Source organism: Hydractinia symbiolongicarpus, chromosome 5, assembly GCF_029227915.1.
Source record: "Hydractinia symbiolongicarpus strain clone_291-10 chromosome 5, HSymV2.1, whole genome shotgun sequence".
NCBI lineage: Eukaryota > Metazoa > Cnidaria > Hydrozoa > Anthoathecata > Hydractiniidae > Hydractinia > Hydractinia symbiolongicarpus.
The window spans coordinates 3,852,923-3,876,510 of record NC_079879.1 but is presented as its reverse complement, the minus strand read 5'-3'; the positions used below and the strand labels follow the sequence as shown (position 1 = coordinate 3,876,510).

The following is a 23,588-nucleotide window of genomic DNA, read 5'->3' as shown; positions in this document are numbered from 1 at the left end:
CTGACTGTTTCGTTGTGATCTCGCTAGAGAGTTGGCAATTATCAATGGTATTAGTTGCTCACCTAAATATCTTGATGTACTAATGTCAATAAAGTATACCAAAACCTCTTGCAAGCAAATCAAACACTTTAAAGCAGGATGCTTTCTGGATGATTAAGTTTCTCTCTTTGGCAACTAATAGAATCCTTATTAGCTATCATTTTACAGGTAGGTGTCGGTTTTATTCATTATTTTTTGTTTATACATTCATTAATCTCTAAGACCCAACATACTTTAATCATATTCATAACAGCCAGTCCCACAGCTCCATAGATAAGCGTATATCTTGTTTGCAGTATATACGCCACAGACATAGCTGCAGTTTATTGATTCAGTATCCGTGACACGCCGGACGAGTCATCTTGATTGCGAATCAAGGTTACGCAGCGAAACTTGCAAAGCAAATTGTTAAATTTTTGAAAGTACGCGACCTCACTGTACTGAAAGGGTTAACAATGAAAAAAATAAAATGTATGGAAGAACAAGACGGTACAAAAATATTTTAAATCTACTTTCTTATGCGCATTTGTCAGCTACAATAATAACGACTCTAATGTGAAAATATTATTAAATTTCAAAAAATTAACGTATATTTAATTACCATGTAACTTAATTAATGCATCCTTAATTACTCGTGTTAATTAAGACTACATTAATTGAAATGAACGACCATTTAATAAACACGCGAAATTCAAAACTGCGTTGATTAAGTGAAATGTTAATATCCTATAATAGTCGTTATCCCGTGGAAAAATCCACGGGGTCGCCCGTCCTATAAATCAACCCGTTGCAACAAAGCGGACCGAAGTATATCGCATTTGGTATTGGTGCACATTTTAAAAATTTCGTGTTTCCGTTACAGGACATGGCTTTCGCGTACACACAGACAGACAGACGACGGCTATTATTAAAGAGATAAGGTGTTTGATTTTGCAAATTTTAATACGACAAATTTAATTATTTAAAAAAGTTATCTATTAAAAAGAAACAGAAATGCGAGACAAATATTAGTTGCTTGTGCGCCTAATGCTAGAAAACTTATATCTGCTTTTGTTTTGACGCGCAGACATTTTCTTTGTGAATATCGGTAGCTAAAAAAGAAATTAATCCTGTTTGAAGTTTCAGATTCATGCTCAATTTGATTATTATGCACTTGACGCACGCAAAACGTTTATGACAATAATCGTAGGGACAGCAATTAAACCAATTATGATGGCAATAATAGCGTATTTCCGTGCATCTGCCGACGCTCGCTGGGCTCGAACGAAGTCTCCTGCTGCTATAGCGTTGTTAACCTAAAATATAATAAAACATAATTCTCACAGTGCTCTCTAATAGCTGCGGAGGTAGTGCAGGTCATTAACACCCTCCATTGGTTTCATTTTGTTCGAAGGTATTGGCTGATATATTGTTGGCTATTATCACCTTTGTTTTTGTTGCAACCAAGAGGCGGAATAATGGCACCTCTTACGGATATTTGGAATTAACTTTGTTTTAAATAAGTTTTTGATAAGTAATTTACAAAAGTAGAAATATTTCGATTTCATTTGACGATTTTGATATTTATGTCACACCAGCACCTAACAATAAATCAAATAACAAGACACAATATGACTTATCACTATTATACCTGTGGGAGAGTGAGGGACAAGGGTGGGAGTATGTAGTAAAGTGTCCGCAGCCTCTTTGTATAGCCCTATCTTTATAGCTTTTAATAGGCATACGATTGTGAATTTCTTACATCGATAATTTTAAACAGGAGAACCAATCTTTATCTATATCGCTAAAATGAAAAATCTTTCTTGTCGAAATAACGTCAATTTTAGTATGACGTTTTTAAATTTACTTTTTTATCCCAAACTGATTTCTTGGTTTTCAGTCCACAAGTCTACTAAAAATTAACGCCATAGTCTCAGTAAGAAATCAGACTACTGGAAAACTGGAATATGGTCTATTTCTACATTTTTGACGTCATTTCTGATCTTTGACATTTGATGAAAACTGTAAAACTGTGACAAGACTTACCACAAGCATATGAGCATAAGTAATTTGAGACATATAGCCAGCTGGCACTTTATGTACCTTTCCCCAGGATTCAAAGGGTCAAAACAGGTATAATAGTACAAATAAAGATAAATGATTTGATAAATGATATTGGTTTTATCTTTAAAAAAATCCTAAAGAGAATCACTCTAGAGAGTATTAGTTTTGACGCATTGTGTGGCTTTAAATATTAGTTGTATTTACGTCACTGCAGTTTATTTTTTTTTAAACATTTAAATTTGTAAGCTGCCGCGACGTGCACAAACTATTTTCTTGGTAATCTTTGTTACGAATCATCAACATATTGTGTTTCAGTGGATGGTGTTTAAATCATCTGAAGATTTTCACACGTATTAATTTTTGCGCAATAGAGATATAAACGTGTTTCGCATGTGTTATGTTTAACTTTTCCCTCATATAACAAGAACACAGTAATATAATACTGGTTTTAGTGTAAACTGTTTCGCGCAGTAACAAACCGTTTTTACGCGAAAGCGCAGATGTACCAATAAGGTAAGACAACTTATGAGAGGGAAATGTCTGCTCACCTCGTTCGATTTAACAATAGCAGCAATACCAATCGGCCAGCAACAACACAGACAGGCGAACCAAGCTAAACCAGAATGATTGTCAACAGCCACGCAGTGAACTTGTGGAGCTGGTTGCGCTTGGACAGTTACGACAGTGGTGTTATTGGTATTCTAAACAAAAATTATAAGTATGTTAAAAAAAATAACGGAAAAAGATTTAAATATACCTGATATTTTTAAGTGCAGTTCAATATTTATAACATTTAGCGTTGTTACTCTTAATGCTCAGGTTTATAAATTGTTAATTTATCATTAAAAAGTATTAGAGAGATTATATTTCCAGCATTGTTGTTTCGAGCATTATGCCCGCTTGTTTACATAAAGTATTTATATTTCCTTGGACGGGGATTATTACAACAATTATAGGTGCAATTTTAATGGCGTTTCTGATTACAAATCCCCCGGTTTTTTAATTAGTTCACGGACAAATGAAGACTATCATTATGTAGACTACTCGGTGGTTCGCAGATAAATCCACGACTTCACCCGTCCTTTATACATTACTACAGATTATTATAGAAAGTAGCCTAGGGATACATTTAAGCGACATAATGTATTTTCAAAAATATAACTTTCCCGCGACTTTAGCTGAGATAAGAGCAAAGTTACAACCTGTTGTTACCCTGTCAGAGCATATACAGTCCGTCAGTATTTATTTTGTCAGTTTAAAATTTTAATCAGATAACATTTTTACCACCTAGCAAAATTGATGGATTATTTTGGTTGGGCATCTGTTACTTTCACTGGAAATGTTTCAAGAAAAAACTATTTTAAATCTTTTATTTCTATTTCACTAGTGGTAAGAGTGTAAAAATTCACGGCTATTCACCCGTCGCTACTCTCAGCTTCAACTTTGACTCACAAACGCAAATTTGAATATTTTAAGACTAGTCATTATTAACTAAACTCACAGGGTTGCCCGTCCTGTAAATGTCGCATTTCTTGTTTCTGTAGCACGACGTTTTTTTGCGGAAAGCCGGACAAAATACGGGTGTTATTAATATAGAGACCAGTACTGGTCTCTACCCGTCTTAGAACATCCACTGGGTCATCCGTCAGCAATGTATTTACACTGCAAGGCGACCTGGAATGAAACTACGAGCAATTTGAACAAACAGAATACGGTTTTTGTTAAATAGACTCGTCGGGTTAGGACACAAGTAATTTTGTGTCCTGGCGTTGAAAACCACCTTAAGCGGAGCGCTTTAATACAAGCATAAAGTATGTCATAAATCGGGTAAAGAGAACACACCTGTTAGTGTTACGGGTGAGGCATAATTTTCCAAAAAAAAACTTTAGCTCAAAAAAAAAAAAAATTCATAGTTTTCAACCTGCTGCTACCACATCCTCTTACAACAGTGGGTCAAAATCTTTTATTTTCAGAAATAAATTCTCAAGAAAGTTCACAAATTAGTCGTGACGCTGTCGTGTACAGGTAAACCTTTCTAAAAAATCGGAAAGGTCAAAGGAATATCGGTAACCCATTTGCGCACAAACAGACAGAGTTCGGCTATTATTATTATAGAGAAGTGTTTACAAAAAGTTAGTTTACATTTTTATTTGGCTAGAGTAAACAAATAATGAGACATTTGATTAGAATATCAGATTAAGGCATAGGGAGTGTAATTGCTTGGTTAAAATAGTTACTTTAAAACCTTATGTTTACATTTTTAATTTGCTGAAACAAAACACGTGATGAAATAACGTAATTTAAATATCTGGGAAATGATTTAATTGATTTAATTTATTTCTTTTAAAACGTTTCATTTGCAGTCACTACCAAATCGTTGTGTGATAAAATGCAAAATAAATTTTAAAAATTACTAAACTGAAAATGTCGAATTACTAGGAAGTTTTAGTACTGCTTCTTTCCCAATTAAGATGTGCGCTTTTTTCCTTTTGAGATCTATAATTAATATCTCATATATTCCTCCAACTTTTGATTAATTTCTGAAATATATTTTATTTTTAGGAATTTCACCTTACCTTGTGCAACTGTATTAAACATCGTAGCCAAATAACACTTTTTAATGCCATAATTTTAAGTAAATGAAAAAGAACCTGATTACGTTATTATCAAAACAAAATGTGATTTAAGGAAGAGCATCAATTAGGTCATGAAAAATATATGCAAATCTCACCTGCATCATTGTTGGTGGTGGGTAATATCCTCCTGGCTGTTGTGGTGGATATTGTCCTTGCTTCTCTGGGTAAGCTCCTGGGGGTGGCTGTTGTGGCGGATACTGTCCTTGAGGAGGTGGGTAGTTACCCTGCATAGGGGGGTACTGTCCTTGAGCTGGAGGATACTGCCCTTGTACTGGAGGATACTCTGCTTGTGTCGGGGGATACTGTGGCTGATTTTGTGAGTCTGCATAGCTGGGTGGAAGTGGCTCTTTTGACTCCATTTTAAATACTACTTTTATTATTCTAAAAGATAAAATTACAGTTGTAGATTGGTTTATTTAATACAAACTAATTTCCATGCTGTAAACATACAAAGACAAAACTCAGGGAATTTAAATTAAAACAAACAAACAAAAAATACTACCGCATCTTAAAAAGAAAAAACATTTCAGTCCACGCGTTCCTGCAAATAATATGTCGATATAATACCGATCCAGATATTAATAAAAAAGTAATAAGCTGCGTTTCCAGCACTTGAATGCTCGTAAAATCTTGTATTTGAGTAGGGCGGGATAAAATTCAAACAAGTTCAAACTAATTAGAACACGGTGTGTCAATAGAGGAAAAAATGGCCTGTGTAGGTCGTCAAACTTTCTGCATGCTTTAAAATTTTATCAAACATTCCATCTCTATGAACATTCTGATTACTCCGGGTTTCTTTTCACAAGTGGATTTCCTCAGCGCGTGAGAACTTATTTGAAAAGTATACCCAGAAAGAAAGCAAAATTAAGTATGAGTTTTGCTTTTTTGATAGCGCACGTGAAAAAATAAAATAAAAAACATAAACTTTATATTTTTCAAGAAGTTGGAAGATTATATGTTAATACAACATTGTCCAGTTAAAGCACAATAAATTATACGACACACAAATTCTTAGCTACGTTGCGAAATACGCATATTGTAAATTGTTTGCTTGCTTGTTTGTTTCGCTGAAAAGAGGAAAGAAAGATGTCCTTGCATAAAGTATCTAAATTCTGGCTAACTAACTCTACAAACACAAAGAAAAAATACGTATTGTAATATAAGAACTTTAAAACACAGCGTCCTTTCAATTCATCCTAAAGGTGTTGGGATTTATAAATCCCAACAACTTTAGGATATTGGGAAACAAATAAAATAGTTTGTTTATTTTACTTCATTTCTGCTTGAAAAAATTCAGCAACAACAGCTTCTTTCTCATCTTAATTAAGAGCCATATTTCAATAAAAACAGCTAAAGATAAAGGTTTTTTTCCCTTAACTTTATATCAGGAAGACACAACATCAGCTTTTCGTTTACGGGAGAAAATAGTAGAGAATCGATTCATCCAGTGAAATGAGCAATAACAATGATTCGAATCCAGTGTGATAAAAATGTACTAAACTTCGCCGCCGAGATAAAAGGGTAAAGCCACATATTGTAATGATCCGATTAAGCGCCTAGCAATTATTAAGCCCCCCCCCCCTCCCCCCCCCCCCCTCGAATAAGCGCGCACCTAATAAAAGGGGACTTTTAATCGAAAACTACCTTGTGAAACTGGGCGCTTATTTGAAATTTTACTTTCTTGTATTAACAATAAACAAACACAGATAATATCGATGTTGCATAAAAAGCAAAACTTAAAAAACCCTAGAAAGTACACTACACTTCATTGTGTAACATTAATTGTTCAGTTTCATTTTCAGGACAAAAAAACATACAATACATATGGCTGGCTATCTAACAACATTTTGAAACTTTGTGGCAATATATTTCTTGAGGTTCGTTTATTATAAATATATTCCATATGCAAAATAATATGACACTGATAATGCGATCATCTCTCATTTACAGTAGACTCCCGGTTATTCGAACCTGCACTTATTCGAATAATTTGGTTATTCGAAGTGAGATGGCGTTCCCCTTGGATCTGCTTACCCAACTCAGGCAAAAACACTCTCGGTTATTCGAACTTCAGTTATTCGAATAATTCGGTTTTTCGAAGTGATTTTTATTCCCCTTGGGGCCAATTATAGGCTAAGTCACCCTCAGTTATTCGAATTTTTCTTTGAGGCACATGACATCCCCCCGAAGAAGCCAAAGCAGTCAGAGTTGGAAGAGGCCTTAGAATTGTTGGAAAGATGGTCTTTGTTTGGCGAGAATGCTCTTGAAATCAGAAAGCAGTTAAACATGATAACACGTACATGTCAAAAACACTACATCGATAGTAAAAAACAATGTAGCATTAAAGATTTTTTTAAGAGTTGAACTCCTTGTATTTACTAGATACATTTTCTTTATAACTTTCATATTTTAAAACCTGTTAACAATTTGTTCAAATTTATTCTTTCTTCAAAAAGTAAAAATTCTTTGTGTTTACACGCTCAACTGAACCACAATGCCTCAATTACTTAAGAAAAGTCCATCCCATTAAGGTTAAGTTGAAAATCTGGCGGGAAAACGAATTTTTCAGTTATTCGAACTCCCGGTTATTCGAAGTAAATTCTTATCCCCCTTGAGGCTTCGAATAACCGGGAGTCTACTGTAGTTTAACTTTGTCTTGTAGTTTGTTTGCATCATAGTGCCATTTTTAGATTACAAAGTTTCGCCATCAGATCACGTAGGGTCATTATTTGAATAAGGGATATTGCTATCATCCGCGCCACGTTCTATGCTATACACCGTAGCATACTTTTTTTAACTAAAAATCCATCACGATAAATTTTAATTGCGCACAGAGTAAGAATAAGCTTTTTTAATCAAATCAAGTTACAACTTGTAAGTTAAAAACTCCACTCATGCTGTGTATATGACCCTTGTACTTTGTTGTATCATATTTCGTAAAATATGTTTTTGTTTGTAAGTACAACCATGGAAAGCTCACCACGAATTTTTATATACGGGTTTTGATGTTTTCATTTAACTCATACTAGGGACATGAAAGTTTCGTGTAAAGATAAAGATAAAATAAGAAAAATGTAAAAAGACCAAATAAAATTGGGGAACCAGATAAAAAAAAATAGTAATAAAAAATAAAATAAAAGTTAAAGAGACTCGCTTTTGTACTTCATCACAGGGTATTTATTTCAAACAAAGATACGTCCTTCACCTTAATAGCTAAATAATGTCCAACTGTCGTCAGTCCAACTAGCTTGCTATTGGTTAGCTACAGCTGCTAGTTGTGTTTATTACAGAAAAATATATATATATATATATTTAGCAGATGTCACAACACCGTCATTTAAACTTTTTAACATTATATGGAATGAAAGTGTTGTGTCAAGGAGGTTTCTCTTACAATATATTGTCAAGAATGCTTAAAGGGGCTACGAAACGATTACATAAGCTTAATCCCCAAAAATTTCTAAAGAATGGCGTGTAATAAACGGACCACTCAAAAGGAAAAGGTGCAAAAAATCATATACACTTTAGAACCACATAGACGTCTAGACGATAACCTGTTTATGAATAGTTAATTATTTATGATGAACTTTTTTGATGAACTATTTTCTAAAGAAAGAAAAACGTTTTCGCAATATCCTTTTTGGCGGTAAAATAAGCTACTGTTTATATATTCAATATTCAAAATATATTCAATTTCAGTAAATCGAAAGTTTGTTTTGACGAGGGAACATGTTATTAGTTTAGAGGAAGGTAATTAATACCTCTAAAAAGATTTAAAAGTCACTGTTGTTGCTCATACTGGCCCTGTGTACAATAAACTTGTATGCTCTATTCAAAATTTCGAAGGATATAGCTAGCTAGCTAGTTTAAAAGGTTTAAGTTGATTTTATTGTACAGTTTAAGTTAAAAGCAAGTTAAACACTCATGTTGAATAAATAAATCATGGATGTCCAATATAGGTTGGCAATTTTTCTGTCATTTTCAGTTATATTTAGATACCCATTATTGATATGATATTTAAGATGATTTAAGTTGTTGTTTTTGTCCTCAGTGATCATAAACTTTTCCTCCACCATTAGCTGGACTTTCGTGTAAGTCAATAAAGTCGAAATCCAACAGTCGCTTCATAGCACCAACAAACAAACAAACAAACAAACAAACAAACAAATAAACAAACAAACAAACAAACAAACAAACAAACAAACAAACAAACAAACAAACAAACAAACAAACAAACAAACAAACAAACAAACAAACAAACAAACAAACAAACAAACAGACAAACAAACAAACAAACAAACAAACAAACAAACAAACAAACAAACAAACAAACAAATTAAAATAACAAAAGAAGCAGATATAGCAGCTAATTCCCTAAGAAATTAAATTTGTGGAGAACTATAATATTCCTTACTATTACTAACTATTACTAATACAAGTAATAACTAATAAATATTACTAATAATACTGCTAATACTACTTAGTATAACTTACTATTAATAAACATTTGTCGTTACTTCAAACCACTGTAAATGTAAACTTATCTTCGACCAGTGGAATGATAAGAATTTCTTACTCAAAGTTTTTATTTACATATTTAAGCATATGACGCTTTTTCTGTTCCCGTTGACACTTTACTGTTTTGTAAGCAAACAATATCAATTTTCAGGATAACCATTGTGTCACGATTTTTTCTCAGTTAGTAGTTGGGATTTTACCAAATATTAAGAGTACACCAAGAATGTGGTCTGAAGGTTTTATAGACTAGGAACAAAATAATGTAACTTTAAAAATACTAGGAAACAAATATTTTAGGACAATGCCATTTCTTTTTTTTAACAAACATGTAACATAGTATAAATCCGAGCATATGTTTCCTTATTATTAAATAAAAACATTCTGGGAACACTAGTTGAATAAATTGTCAAAAATTCACACACACAAACTTCTTAGATTATTGTTGTTTTTATTTTTCTTGTTGATTTCATTAGGTCTACTATATCGACTGTGTCGTGCCAAATCGAATTAACAACATTTTAAATGAGTTTGGTTCGGTATGGCTTATAAAACCAATATCTTAAAGCCGACCAGCCTCCGTCCCATGCTTTAGATGGTCTGCCTGGATTGCATAAAACATAATGTTAAGCCGATTCAGGCTGGAGCATACATATGCACAAAACTGTTTATCTAGCAAAAAGCATCATTTTTAGTGTTTTCATCTTTCATTTGCAAAAAAAACAGCTTACCAGGTAAAAGAAACTTCAACAAAATGATACTAACAACTCACTCACTTATTTGGCGCTTTTTTAAAAGAATGTTTGTAAATGTTGAATTTTTTTGTGAACTTTGGATACGCTTGTGTAAGTTATTGGCCCTTCTGAAACAAATAAAAATACAGAGTAATGAAGATGAGCTAATTTTGCATATACTTTCAGGGTACAAGAAAAATTTCAGTTTTGAACTTTTCTGGCTTTATATCCTTTTCAATCGTCTTCTTCTGCTTGTTTTGTTAAGGTTAATAATGTGCTAAAGATGTTTTTATATTTGACCCGAAGTCTTTTTTAGACGGATTTTTATAAAAGAAACATATCACTATTTGCAGTAAATGCTTTTCTTATGTTTACGAAACGTTCTTATACTTAATAATGAATTCAAATAAGTAATCGGCAATAATATGTATGTATTTTTTAAGTTACGTTAAAAGTAAAGGTTGAAAGATTAAAATTAAAATTAAGAAGAACGATAAATATTTACACCAACAAAAACTTTCCATGTGTTTCGTTGTGCAATGTAAAAAAAAATTTGAAGTATTATATTAACAGATTGTCTAAACATGCATTTTGTTAAAATAAGATATATATAAACAAATTTCAACATAGAGTATGGTTAAGAATAGTTTAATAATTGTTTGTGCTCTAAAAGGATTCTTCTCTTAAATGACATAAATTTTATAGATGTGTTAAAAAAATTTCAGCATTGTTTTTTTCAGCCTAAAAAAGTGATTTGTATTAACTCTAATTTCTTTAAAAATATAACTAACCAGAGAAAAAGGACAGTAAATTTCTATTTATTCTTTGATCAATTTAGTTTGTAAAAAAATAATAAGACGGTCTACTTTCACACAATCGTGTTTCCACATAAATAAAAACTTTTGATAAAGTTAGTTAAACGTCATGTCTTCTGTCTTTTCACAACATTTAGCTGAACTGATAATAAAACATTTGTTATTTTGCTCGACAAATGTTGCTGTTGAAAATAATAAAACATACAAATACTATTGCACTACTTTTAAAATATGTTAAAATAACTTTCAAAACACACACACACACACACAGCTCTTTATATTTTAAATAAAAGATAAGGCTTACGAATAACCAACAGTGAGTGTTGTCTTGAAAGTCAATATCAAAATTGGTAACTTCAAATTAGTGCCGTTTATGTCAGTGTTCTTACTCGAAAAGCTTTTTTCAAAATCACTTCTGTTCCCGCATTGGCTTAGTTCATAAGTACTGAGTCATGAATTTTTAAAACTCTTTGTACTCAGTTATTATTGATTCAAAAGTGTTTATTCTAGCAATGAATATTACATTGAAATTTGAGCTCTTTTACGTCACAAAAGTCTTGGTTTCAGCGCAATTCAGATTCGTGGTAAAAACGTGTTTACCAGCTGCTAAGAAATGTGATTCATAGATGGTCAAAATGGTGTTAAACAAGACTTTATCTACTGGAAGAAACACACTTTTTAAATCCAGTCGACGAAATACAATGCAAAGTTTATTCATGACTTTTCGAGTTTTCATTAACATGCCATGTTCTGTTGCATTCAGGAACTTTTGGAAAAAAATTGATTCTTGTACCCTGTCATATTTGCCGTAAAATTAAATTAAAAAACACATTGTACGTGTGTCCATTTTTCAGTTCTTACATTTTTTTAGGAGATTTGTTTGGCTTCTTTACTTTATTATTCTGATATATCCAGTAACGTTATAGGTTGATGGACATAGATTTAGAGCTACAATTAGTTAACGCAACTCAGCACAGTAGTGAAGCTAGAAGCTTAGCTTTCTACATGCTTACTGTTTTATAAGCTCAATTATATAAGAATATGAGCCTCATTTTTTTAACGAAAATAGGTACACCCTAAAGGAGGGTCGTTTCTATTGAGCTGCATTTTCTGCTGTAGCAAAAAAGACCCATATACTTTTTGTCACTTGGATGAAATTAGAGGTTTGTCCAAGTGCGCGCTCACAAAATACCTACGCCTTGTTTTTAAGACAATCCGAATCTGAATTTTCTCACGAAGAGGGAAAATCGAGGATGCAAATAATCTTTTCTCTCAAACTATTCATAATTACTTATTGCGTAAAAATACTCATATTGACTCAATTGATTATGAATACAATTATGGAGCTTCGTTGACAATAAAAACACTTATTTTCCTAGCTTCAAATAAAGATTTCTAAAGATAAAAAAAACCCTAAATGGGAACAATATGAGGCTAAACTCGGAAGTTCTAATATTATTAAAGACAAAATAAGAACAAAATAGACTAAAAATATGTCGCAAAATAAAAGCTGCCAGCGAATTTTACGGTTCTTAAAAAAAATTGTGCAGATAACAAATTATAAAGTAACAACCCTGACACACATTTGATGCTCGATTTGGCATTTCTGGATTAACAACCCATATCAATTTAAAAAAACTTTAAAACAATCAGGTCTTTGGATTAGGTACCTTCAGGCATCACATTAAAATACTGATAAATAAAATTTGTGATTATATAAGGGTAAAGCAAAAAATGACTCAGTTTTCCATCCAAGGAATTTCTACAGGTTTCTTTATTAAGCAATGCGACAATTCCCCTCAATAAAACGCATAATGATAGAGTGAGATGCAGTATCGCATTATCATCATGGTATAACTTGACATAATGCATTCTTGTTTCTCCAGTGCTTGCTAATCAAACAAAGCTCTGTACTCCATTATGGTCTCACAGTTCTGTCTCGAGTTTTCTAAAGCATGCTGCCATTCTTAAATTTCTAATGCTTGCCTCAGATTACGTGAATTCATTTATTGTTTTTTTACGGATCTCTCCTGCTGACGTCAGCATGGCAAGACCTCCATCGCTATGTACATTTTTCTGCGCTTTTTGCGGGTAAGAGTGGCGGTAAAAGACGCACGTCAAATAAAAGTTTAACTTCAAATACCACTTAGTTTGGTTCATGCATACTCTCAAGTAAGCATGTGGCCATCCGGTACGTTTATTTATTCATTAATGTATATCTGAATTTTGTGTACTCTGTAAGTTTTGCAATATTTTATTTAGTTTGAACATAAATTCACGTTACAAACAATAGTCATTCTTATCAATTACCTAACATTCAAACGGATCAAATTAACGTATGTTGAGACGTAGTCAACGAATCAATTACTAGAGATTCAATTCAACTGAGAAATAACGCAATTTGTCGGAGCAACTTGGCAACATGACTCTCGGGGATGAATTAAAAGCTCCATCAAATAACGATATCAAGATCGACGTCGCCGTCTTGATCGGGGACATCAGGGATTTAATAGATAAAGATCCTTATCCATCTCAAGCTTCAATCACAAAACTGATAGATCTTCTCTCAGCTCTTAGAAGGGAAGTTATCACCTTAAATACATCCAAAACCGACACGAAAATACAAGACGACATAAACAACACCCTTTCTACCGTCAAGGTATACATCAAATTGTCGAGAGATAAAACATGCTAAATACGGTTGCGCAAAGACAAAATTAAGCAAGACGAGATCACCCAAAGACGCAGATCAAACATCTTTCTCATCGACAACATAAGCAGAGCACTCGAAGAGCTGGATGAAGATCTCCAAAGTAACCCAAATCATGCAGCCAATGGGGAGCTAATCAAATAGAGCTCTGATATGCTATCTCGATAAAGTTGCAGATGACTACAAAACAATTTTAGAATCACCTATCACCGTCACAGATCAATCGGACAAAATCAAAAGTATTGGAGAGAAGTGCAAATCACTCGTCGGCACCATGAGAGAGTTTTTGAAGACGCTGAATGACGAAATCTTCACACGTGAAGTGGGAAAAGACCAGCAATTCAACCAATCAATGCTCAACATCAAGTTGGAGAAGGTCATTGGCTACGATAGCAACATTGACTACTACACTTTTCGATCCCCTTTCGAGAAGCTACATCTTCGATCGACTCCAAAACATTTTTTACCTGATCTGCTTAAAACCAACTTCTTTGATGACAAAGCTTTAACGTTGGTAAAGAGCTTGACCGACATCGAATCGATTTGGAAACCCCTAAAAGACGCGTACGGAAATCCAAAAATCATGTTATCGAAACGTCTGCAACAGCTGACATCAATGGACGTTGACAAATCGACCAATTCGGAGAAAATGGTCAACAATCTATGCAAAATAGTCAATGTGTTAAAAGACGTAAGAAAATTAGCCAAAGAACATTGTATTGAAGAATACCTGTGCTACGGAGAATCGCTGACAATACGAAATATGCAAAGGCTGATATCATTCCTCGACAAGGTGAAACGTGTTTACCAGCAGAAAATTCTCATCCAAGAAAATGCATCTCCAAAACAATCAATTGATCGTAACCAAAATCACCATCAATCCAACAGTCGTCGAGTCATTACACTAATAATCATCACAACACCGATCAATCAGCAAATCAACTGACTTGCAAAATTTGTTAAAGCAATAATCATACTGCTACAGCTGGTCCACGTGGAAGTAAAATCGTCCAGTACTTCGGATGTCCACGCTTCGTAGAGATGACTCTGTTGGAACGATTCAACTAAGATCAAAGGGATTTTGCATCCAATTCTTCTTTCCAAGAGTGCGTCAACACACTGGAAAGCATCAAGAAGGACGTTGCCAACGTGACTTTACATGTCAAATACACGATCGAAAAACATGTCTTGATTGCAACCAACACAAGGAATCACAAGAAAACAAGGATCTCTTAGAACACTACAAATCAAGATGCATCACCAAGATACCACATCTTCCTGAATTTTCAAAAAACGTCCATCTTTCCTTTCACTTGTTCGCATCAAATCAATCCAATGATTTGAATAATACGTCAGACAAAGCAATTTACATACAAACCGTCGAGATTCAAGGAAAGAACTTCAAGATCTTCTACAACACTGGATGTTCGAATTTCGTATTGAGATTTGATCCAGCAAAACGAATCGTCGATGGTATCTATAGTATTGCTCTACCATTATCACCAGCCGGGATGCAATCATGACAGGCGTTTGTCTTGATACCATCAATTCAACATTCCCCATGTACCCACTGCAAGTTGAAAATGAGATCAAAAGTAGTTGCCAACAGCATGGAGGTAATTTAAACTACTTCCATCATTACCACCGCACGTCAAAGGTTCAGTTGATTTAATGATCGGCATCAGATATCTACGTTACTTCCCGAAAAGGAAAGGCTGACAATTTACAAGTCGCATTTTAAGAACGTTGATGGAAGTTATGGCGTAATCGGTGGACCAATTTTATATCCACTCAACTTCGATCTTTGAAAAATGGCTATAATATCAACCCGATCTCAAACTTCTTAGATTCCACCACGGCACAACTCGATATGATGTCCAACTGATGAGCACACATCTGAGCCAAGAAATCAGTCGTCTACAATGTACAAAAAGCAATCGTATCACATCGATTTTCACAATGAATTTGAATCAATCGGCTCAGAAGTCACCTTCAAATTCATCGATTGTCGTAATTGTTTAAAATGAAATAGCCACTCAGACGAAACCGTCAGCATCAAAGAAGAAATTGAGCAAGATCTGATAGATCGGTCAGTCACTATCGATACAACCAAATCTATAGCAATTGCAAAGTTATTTTTCATCAACAATGCACTCATCAAACTCGCACCAAATAGAGATATTGCTCTTCGTGTTTACATTCAACAATTAAAGCGTGTACAGAAGCATCCTAGGGATAGAGAAGAAATGATCAAAATCAGAACAGAAATTGCATGATCTTCAGTTTGTCGATTACGTCACAAATCTTTCTCCATCAACTCAGCAACAGCTCTCTCTCAATCCTTTAAAAAAATTTATCACATGGAGAGCAGTTTGGAAAGATTCATCTGTTACGACACCATGTCGCATTGTGTTTGATAGATCCATGCATCAAGTGGTTTCTCCCTAAACAACATCGTTGCAATGGGAAGAAATAATATAAACAAGCTACTAGAAATTTTCTTACGCTGGAGAGGATATCGGATTGCCTTTCATACCGATATTCAAAAACTGTACAATTCAATGAAAATTTCACACTGGTGTCTACAACGTTATCTTTGGCAAGCAGGTCTTGATCCAATAAAAGCACCAAAAGAAAAGGTTATCAAAGGGCTTATATACGGAGTAAAATCCAGTGGAAACCAGGGAGAGAGAGGACTTCGTGAAACTGTTAAAATATATCAACATCAATTCCCAGAAGTAGGCCGCATCGTCAAATAAAGATTACCGACGAAATCGAACAGATTCTCTCGTATGGTGGATTTACACTTAAAGGAGTTAAAATTTCTGATCAGGATCCAATTAAAGCCCTGTCATCTGATGGACTCACCAATTCAGTCGCTGGAGCTAAATGGCATCCTAAGGAGGACCTTCCATCTCTTAACATCAAAGAATTGGAGTTTGCTAAAAAATATCGCGAGAGGAAAGTTGACACTATCAAAGAAGTCCCAAACAAGTTGTCAAGAAGAATCTGCACATCAAAAACAGCGGAGATATTCGACATGACAGGACTTCTCACATCAATCACTGCCACACTCAAGATCAATCTTCACGACCTCATAAAACGTGAGCTATCATGGGATGATGCAATACCTGACAATCTACGCAACTTATGGATATCACACTTTGAAATGACCTTGGACATCAAAAACATCACCTACAAAAGAGCCATCGTCCCTGTAAATGCAACATCATTAATGATTAACTCACTTGACTTAGCAGATTTCCAACCACAAATGGATTCTCATGCCAACTCATCTTCTCACATTCAAAATTGGTCCCAGAAAATACATCACAACCAAGGGCAGAATTGTCTGCAGCAGTTCTCAACGCACACACTGGTGAAGTCGTTAGAAGAGAATTTAAACAAAATCATCAAAGTCACAAATTAACTAACAGTCAAATCTCACTTCACTGGATTTGCAATGAGAAGCGTCCTTTGAAACAATCAGATATGATTGCCGACGTTTGCACCGGACGCAACTCTTCACTCGAGATTATCCAACCGAAATCTGTATGGTTTCATGGCTACCCATGGATGAGGAAACCAGCATGAGATTTTCCTGTGCTATCAGCTAATGACATATCACTCAATCAGTTTTAACAACAGCAAATCAAGAACGAAATATCTCGTGATTACAAAACAACAGCTCACTTGGCTTGTTCAACGTTAGAGCATGTTCATCAGAGGTATTCATTATCACTCTATATTATTGATACTAATAAACGAAAATTCAGTGTGGTCGTTCGAATACTTGCCATCGTAATTAAATTCATTAGAAATTTAAAAATTTTTACGTTTACCAAATTGATTAAAACCCGTTCACATTATGTAAAATAAACCTAAAGCATTAGTCATTTCAGAGAAGTCGTTGTTGAAAGTTCATTACATCTTCAAAGTATATTAATATCTCAACAGAAATGAATGGAATCTTATTATATGCTGGACGAATTTTTCCAACTGATACAGTCACGACATTCATTGGAATCACATAAATGCCTCGCATAGTGGTGTTGAAACAACATGGAGATACGTTCTCAAGAAATCTTACATTATTGAAGGAAGAAATTTGGTCAAGAGCATTAGATCAGCATGTGAGAAATGTCGATACTTGGTCAAACGAGGGATACATGTCTCAATGGGCCCAATTTCACCACACAATCTGACGATAGCACCAATATTCTTCAATTTCCAAGTTGACTTGTGTGGACACTTTTTTATTTATTCGTACCATAACGAAAGAGCCACCATCAAAATTTGTCTTGTCGTCTTCTGCTGTGCTACTACAGCTATCAACATCAAATGCATGGAGGATTACTCATCAAACGCTTTTTTTCAAGCATTCACTCGTTTTTTGTTCGAAGTTGGATACCCCAAGCGAACACTCACCGATGAAGGAAGTCAACTGGTAAAAGCCTGTGAAAGCCTACAATTCGACTATCACGACATTCAGGGGAGATTATTTACTGAGCACCACGTTGAATTTGATACGTGTCCTGTCGGTGGACATAACATGAATGGACTTGTGGAAAGAAAAATTCGTAAAATAAAATCATCCATTTCCAAATCAAACCAGAGTCTTTTATTCCTTCAATGGGAGACCTTCAGTGCAAGAGCTGCAAACAGCATCAGCGATTTACCATTGGCAGTTGGAGATTACGATGGAAACCTTGAAGCTTTGGACATCATCACTCCAAACCGACTGCGACTTGGCGTAACAACGAGAGAAGTCCCACTGGCGACTTCATGGTTTCAAATGACACCAGTAAAATCATACGTCAAAATCAGAATGTCTACAAAACATGGTTTGAATTATTGTTAACCAATCACTTACCTGGTCTTATTGCAAAGCCAAAATGGTTCAAACCAGAAAGCAACTTAAAGAAAGGAGACGTTATCTTGTTTACAAAACAAGATTCTGTATTTTGTTCAGCGTATTAATTTGGTTTTGTCTTCTGTCGAACTGAGTCGAGTTTAAAAAGTTCAAAAAGTGAACGTTCGTTATCAAAACGCTGGTGAAAGTACAAAACGAACTACTTATCGCTCTGCTTGCTGAGACTTGCATAATGAATGAGCTTTACAAGGCTCGTTTTGTGAAAATGAACTTAGCAATCCTTAACGTGTGAGGGAGTGTAGTGTAAAACCCACTTATTTATTTCTATTCATTTATTTATTTATTATTGATTAATTTTTTGTATATTTATAAACATAAAAGAAATATTACATGCATTACTTAATAACAACTCTCTAGCCTAATTATCTTACTTTCAAAAATCTATTTATTCACGGTTTTTTATATTTTTGCATTCAGTTGTTGTTCAAGTCACTAAAACATATGAGAGAATTCAAAGTTTCTTTCGAATAATTTTCTAGGCGTCAAATAAACGTTTAACTTCAAATACCACTTAGTTTGGTTCATGCACACTCTCAAGTAAGCATGTGGCCATCCGGTACGTTTATTTTATTCATTAATGTATATCTGAATTTTGTATAATCTTTGTAAGTTTTGCAATATTTTATTTAGTTTCAACATAAATTCACGTTACAAACAATAGTCAATCTTATCAATTACTTAACACTTATTACGTTACATTTTTGAGTGAAGAATCAACAAAGTATTGAAAGGTTTTTCAAATAGATGGAACAAACACGCACGGAGAGAAATTGGTCGCCTGAAAAACTATGATCGAATGGTATGATCGAATTAAGGAATTTCTGTGTGATGCAAGTTGGTATGGATTCAACCCTCAGGCTCTTAGTCCCTCAGACGATGGTTATGAGCAAGTCGAAATTAAAGAAGTGGAATACCAATTGGGTGCCTCAGGCAATTGGACATAAAAAAGGAATCAGTCAATTTAGTATCGACGTATTTACGGAAGCACTAACAATCAAGTGTTTCAAAACACAATCTAAAAATCTCTTCAACATAATGTGGAGTTCACAAGATAATAAAAATATACCATAAACGTAAAAATGTTTGCGTGTAAAGACACATAAATATACATTTCGCAAATTTCCACAAATTCGCGAAAATTACTACGCTTAAGGTATATAAAAATATTACTTTAAAATTATTCGAGGGAAAAGCGTGGACTTCTGAAAGAATATATTTTTTATATATAGGTGAATATTTATCATAGCACATCCGTATTTCATTCTCAACAGAGAATGCTTCACCCCGATCAGACCTCTGATCATGACGGGCGAGTATAATGCGTGTAAGTCATATTGAAGAAGAACTACTTTGTTCATCACTAACATACTGCCAAGCAGTGAGCGGGATTCGATCCGCGGTACCCAGAACTGGGAGCCACAGACGAACCCAATTACCCACTAACCCAATATGTAATATATTTTTTATTTTAAAGTAGTATGATCGATAAAAAACATAATGCACATTTTGTTCTCTACATTGCAAATATTTTTGCCTAAACGATGCTTCAGAACTAGCAATAAGTAATAAGTTCATACTATCTTTAAAACTTTCTTATTCTTGAAATCTAACAGGGATTTTTAACATGTTTAAACACGTACATGAGAACACGCTATTTTGATTTACGTATTTTACTGAAAAATGTAAGCAAACAACATATTTTTGTATTTGTTTACATTTAATCTCCCCGGAAAGTTTCAAAGCGAACGTGCTTTCATCGTTCATAGAAAAACATTTTTATCAGGAGAACATTCATTATATTTATATTTATTATATTTATATCGATGTGTCTTTTGCATTGCCTAATTACTAGGATGATAAAGCAATAACAGATTTAGACTTGGACAGCGAAATTCATCGCGTTGATTTATGGCCACAGGTAGCAGACGTTAGCAGTTACATTTTACTAACCATAAAAAAGGCCAGAGTAAAAGTGGTGTCTTTTTTTCATTTCCCATGTTGCTTCTTTGTATCTGAATATTAAAAAATGTGATCCAGATAAGACCACGCAACAAAGGAAATTGAATAGCAATGATTCAAAAAGTGATACAAAGATTGAAAGTAAAAATACTTTAAAAAGCTGAACGAAAAGGCAAGTGAACCCTAATGAGTGCAAATCTTTTCGGCGTAGCTGCTTTAAATTGATTTAATTTAAAACGCTACATTTCCTCGGTAGCACAAAAAAGAAAATGCCGGGAAAGCGTAAGACAGAAATTGAATTTGCTTAGAGTGTTGCTAAATGAAGCTGGACAGTATTATCAATGTAATCGGTGTGGACAATAGAAACCGAACCAGCTAGGAAAAAGACGCATTGGTATTGAACATATCACAATGTTTACAAAATACTTAGGAAATTCTAAATTTATTGTCTTTTTTTTACCGTAGGAACCTGCAAAATAGAAAGAAATTGTAGCAGCACAATCAAAGCTACTTTTCACGCTGACGGTAAAGTAACGGCAGACATATGCTACACCCAATGTGGCCATAAAAAAGAACTAAAACATACATAGATACCAAAGTCTAACAGAAAAAGTATTGAATAGCGCCTTTACGCACTAGTATGAAAGTGAAATTAAAAAGATATTCACCGAAAAAAAGCTTTTTGTCACAAAGTCTTCTTTGGATATGGATGCAGACAATATTCCAGATCCTCAGTTGACAAACGCAAACATAGATCATCTGCAAGCTTATATCGATAAAATTGTTGGGAAATTATTACGGATGCAAGTACGTAAGTTTTGTGTCAATATTTCATCACTACTCTTCATTAATTTTTAACAATTAGCATATTTTCGTTTAGTGGAGATATTGAAAGAGACGTGGGATTGCAGCATATGGGCAACAAGCAAGTACTCCAATATGATAATGTGTGATACATGTCAACAACGGTTTTACTGGTAAATTTTAAAGCATCTACATTTGCTATGTTTTGGAATTTAAATTATAAAAAAGTAATAACAACATTTCTTTTTAAAGGGATTGCACCAATGTTTCAAAATCTTATGCGAATGAAGAATGGTTTTGTAAGAGATGTCAGCAAAGAAAATAAAACTCTATACTTCCTACTTTAGTTAATTTATTTTGTTGTTGTACGTATGTTTAAGCTAATATTTGGTTAGGTGAGCTTTTTTTTTTAGTATTTTGTTACTGTGTTTTATTACACTTTACAGCAGTTCTTTTCATTCTACAGCAGTAAAATAATTAGCATCACAAAAACATAATATTTGTATTTTTATTTATTTATTTACTTAGTTTGTTGTTTACGGCTTAATTTATTGTTTAAAAAAATTCCTTAAATAGGATGATTGATTATATATAGTAATATATAGTATATATAGCATATATACTATATATACTATATATACTATATATACTATATATACTATATATACTATATATACTATATATACTATATATACTATATATACTATATATACTATATATACTATATATACTATATATACTATATATACTATATATACTATATATACTATATATACTATATATACTATATATACTATATATACTATATATACTATATATACTATATATACTATATATACTATATATACTATATATACTATATATACTATATATACTATATATACTATATATACTATATATACTATATATACTATATATACTATATATACTATATATACTATATATACTATATATACTATATATACTATATATACTATATATACTATATATACTATATATACTATATATACTATATATACTATATATACTATATATACTATATATACTATCCTGAGTGAATTGATGGGAATGTGCTCTGTACTTGCCTTGGAAGACCTCATACATGTAGCCTTGAGATTGGACATCCAGGTACCCAATGAAAAGTGAGGGAATTGTACTTTTGTCCTAAGACTTGTGCTGAGATACTTAAATTCTGAAGAACTTGAATCCAACCCGGTTAAAGCATCTAAGATTTTCAAAAACTTACACAACTCCATATCACGACTACTAAATCCAAACCTTCCAACCCAGGAGACATTTTGTGCAACCAATGTTTTAAAACCTTCAAACCTACCTAATGAAATTACTTTCAAAATTAATCAACACAATCCTTTTACAACGTTTGCTACATCCACATCATTTCCAAATCACCACTCTCCAAACTTTAATCTTACAAAAAAAGAACGTTTAACTTTTGAAGATGATATCCTGTGCTTAAAATAAGATATTTTAAAATCAGGGGATCAATAGGAACACCAGGACAAAAGGACCGTTTGACTTTTTTGAATTTGTCTTATCAAATTAATAGTGCAGATAAACAGGGACTTTCAAAAACTGAAATTATCAGTGGCGTTATCAAAGCTATAAATCCTGGAAAGCCACTAAGAACCTATTTAGAGGGTAGAACCTTTTTATCAGTAAAACAGCTGTTAAAATATTTGCGTAGTCACTTCAAGGAAAAAAATGCAGCAACCCTATTTTCTGAATTGACCAATGCATCACAAAACCTTAATGAAAGTGCACCTGAATTTGTTATGCGTTTAACGAGCTTACGACAAAAAGTCATTTTAATTTCGCAAGAGGAAGATTGTTCATTAGAAGAGTCAATGGTTATGAACCTACTTTTGCATACCATATTGACAGGTCTTAGAAATGATTATGTAAGACTCGAACTGAAACCGCCATTAAGACAGTACCAGTAGTAACGGATGAGGATAATTTACAAAAAATAAATCAAATAGTTTCTGAGGAAACTAAACATCTAGAAACACATCCACCAAACGAAAAATTCAAATCGCCGACATATCCAATGATTCATCCAACACCAGACATCAAAGCACAACTGGGAAAACTCTCGCTTGTAAACAATGAAGTCGAAAAATTAAGAGATACTGTTTCAAATTTCCAAAATCAACAATTTTGTCCAAGGTACCAGTGTAAAACTTGTCGTGAAAATAATTCATCTGTACGTTGTAGCCATTGTTTCTTGTGTGGTTCAATTGAACACTGTAAATACTTTTGCCTACAAAACAAATGGAAAGAAAAAAACTAGGTAATGCTTCAGCCAGGAGGCAAGGAGCTGAATTTGTAAAGACCTCCAAAAATTGTTGTGTTTGTAAAAAGAATGTAAAATATAGATGT

At 33.5% G+C, this 23,588-nt stretch overlaps 1 protein-coding gene across 1 annotated transcript; it reads right to left on the bottom strand.

Moving 5' to 3' along the window:
• Positions 1–537: 537 nt before the first annotated feature.
• Positions 538–12,067, bottom strand: LOC130645903 (proline-rich transmembrane protein 1-like). Its single transcript, XM_057452027.1, has 6 exons — positions 12,018–12,067; positions 11,328–11,576; positions 11,087–11,227; positions 4,814–5,099; positions 2,631–2,783; positions 538–1,334 (listed from the first exon to the last, which is right to left on the bottom strand). The coding sequence occupies exons 1-6, from the start codon at positions 12,065–12,067 to the stop codon at positions 1,185–1,187; spliced, it is 1,029 nt and encodes a 342-aa protein (XP_057308010.1). The 3' UTR covers positions 538–1,184.
• Between the last annotated feature and the right edge of the window lie 11,521 nt (positions 12,068–23,588).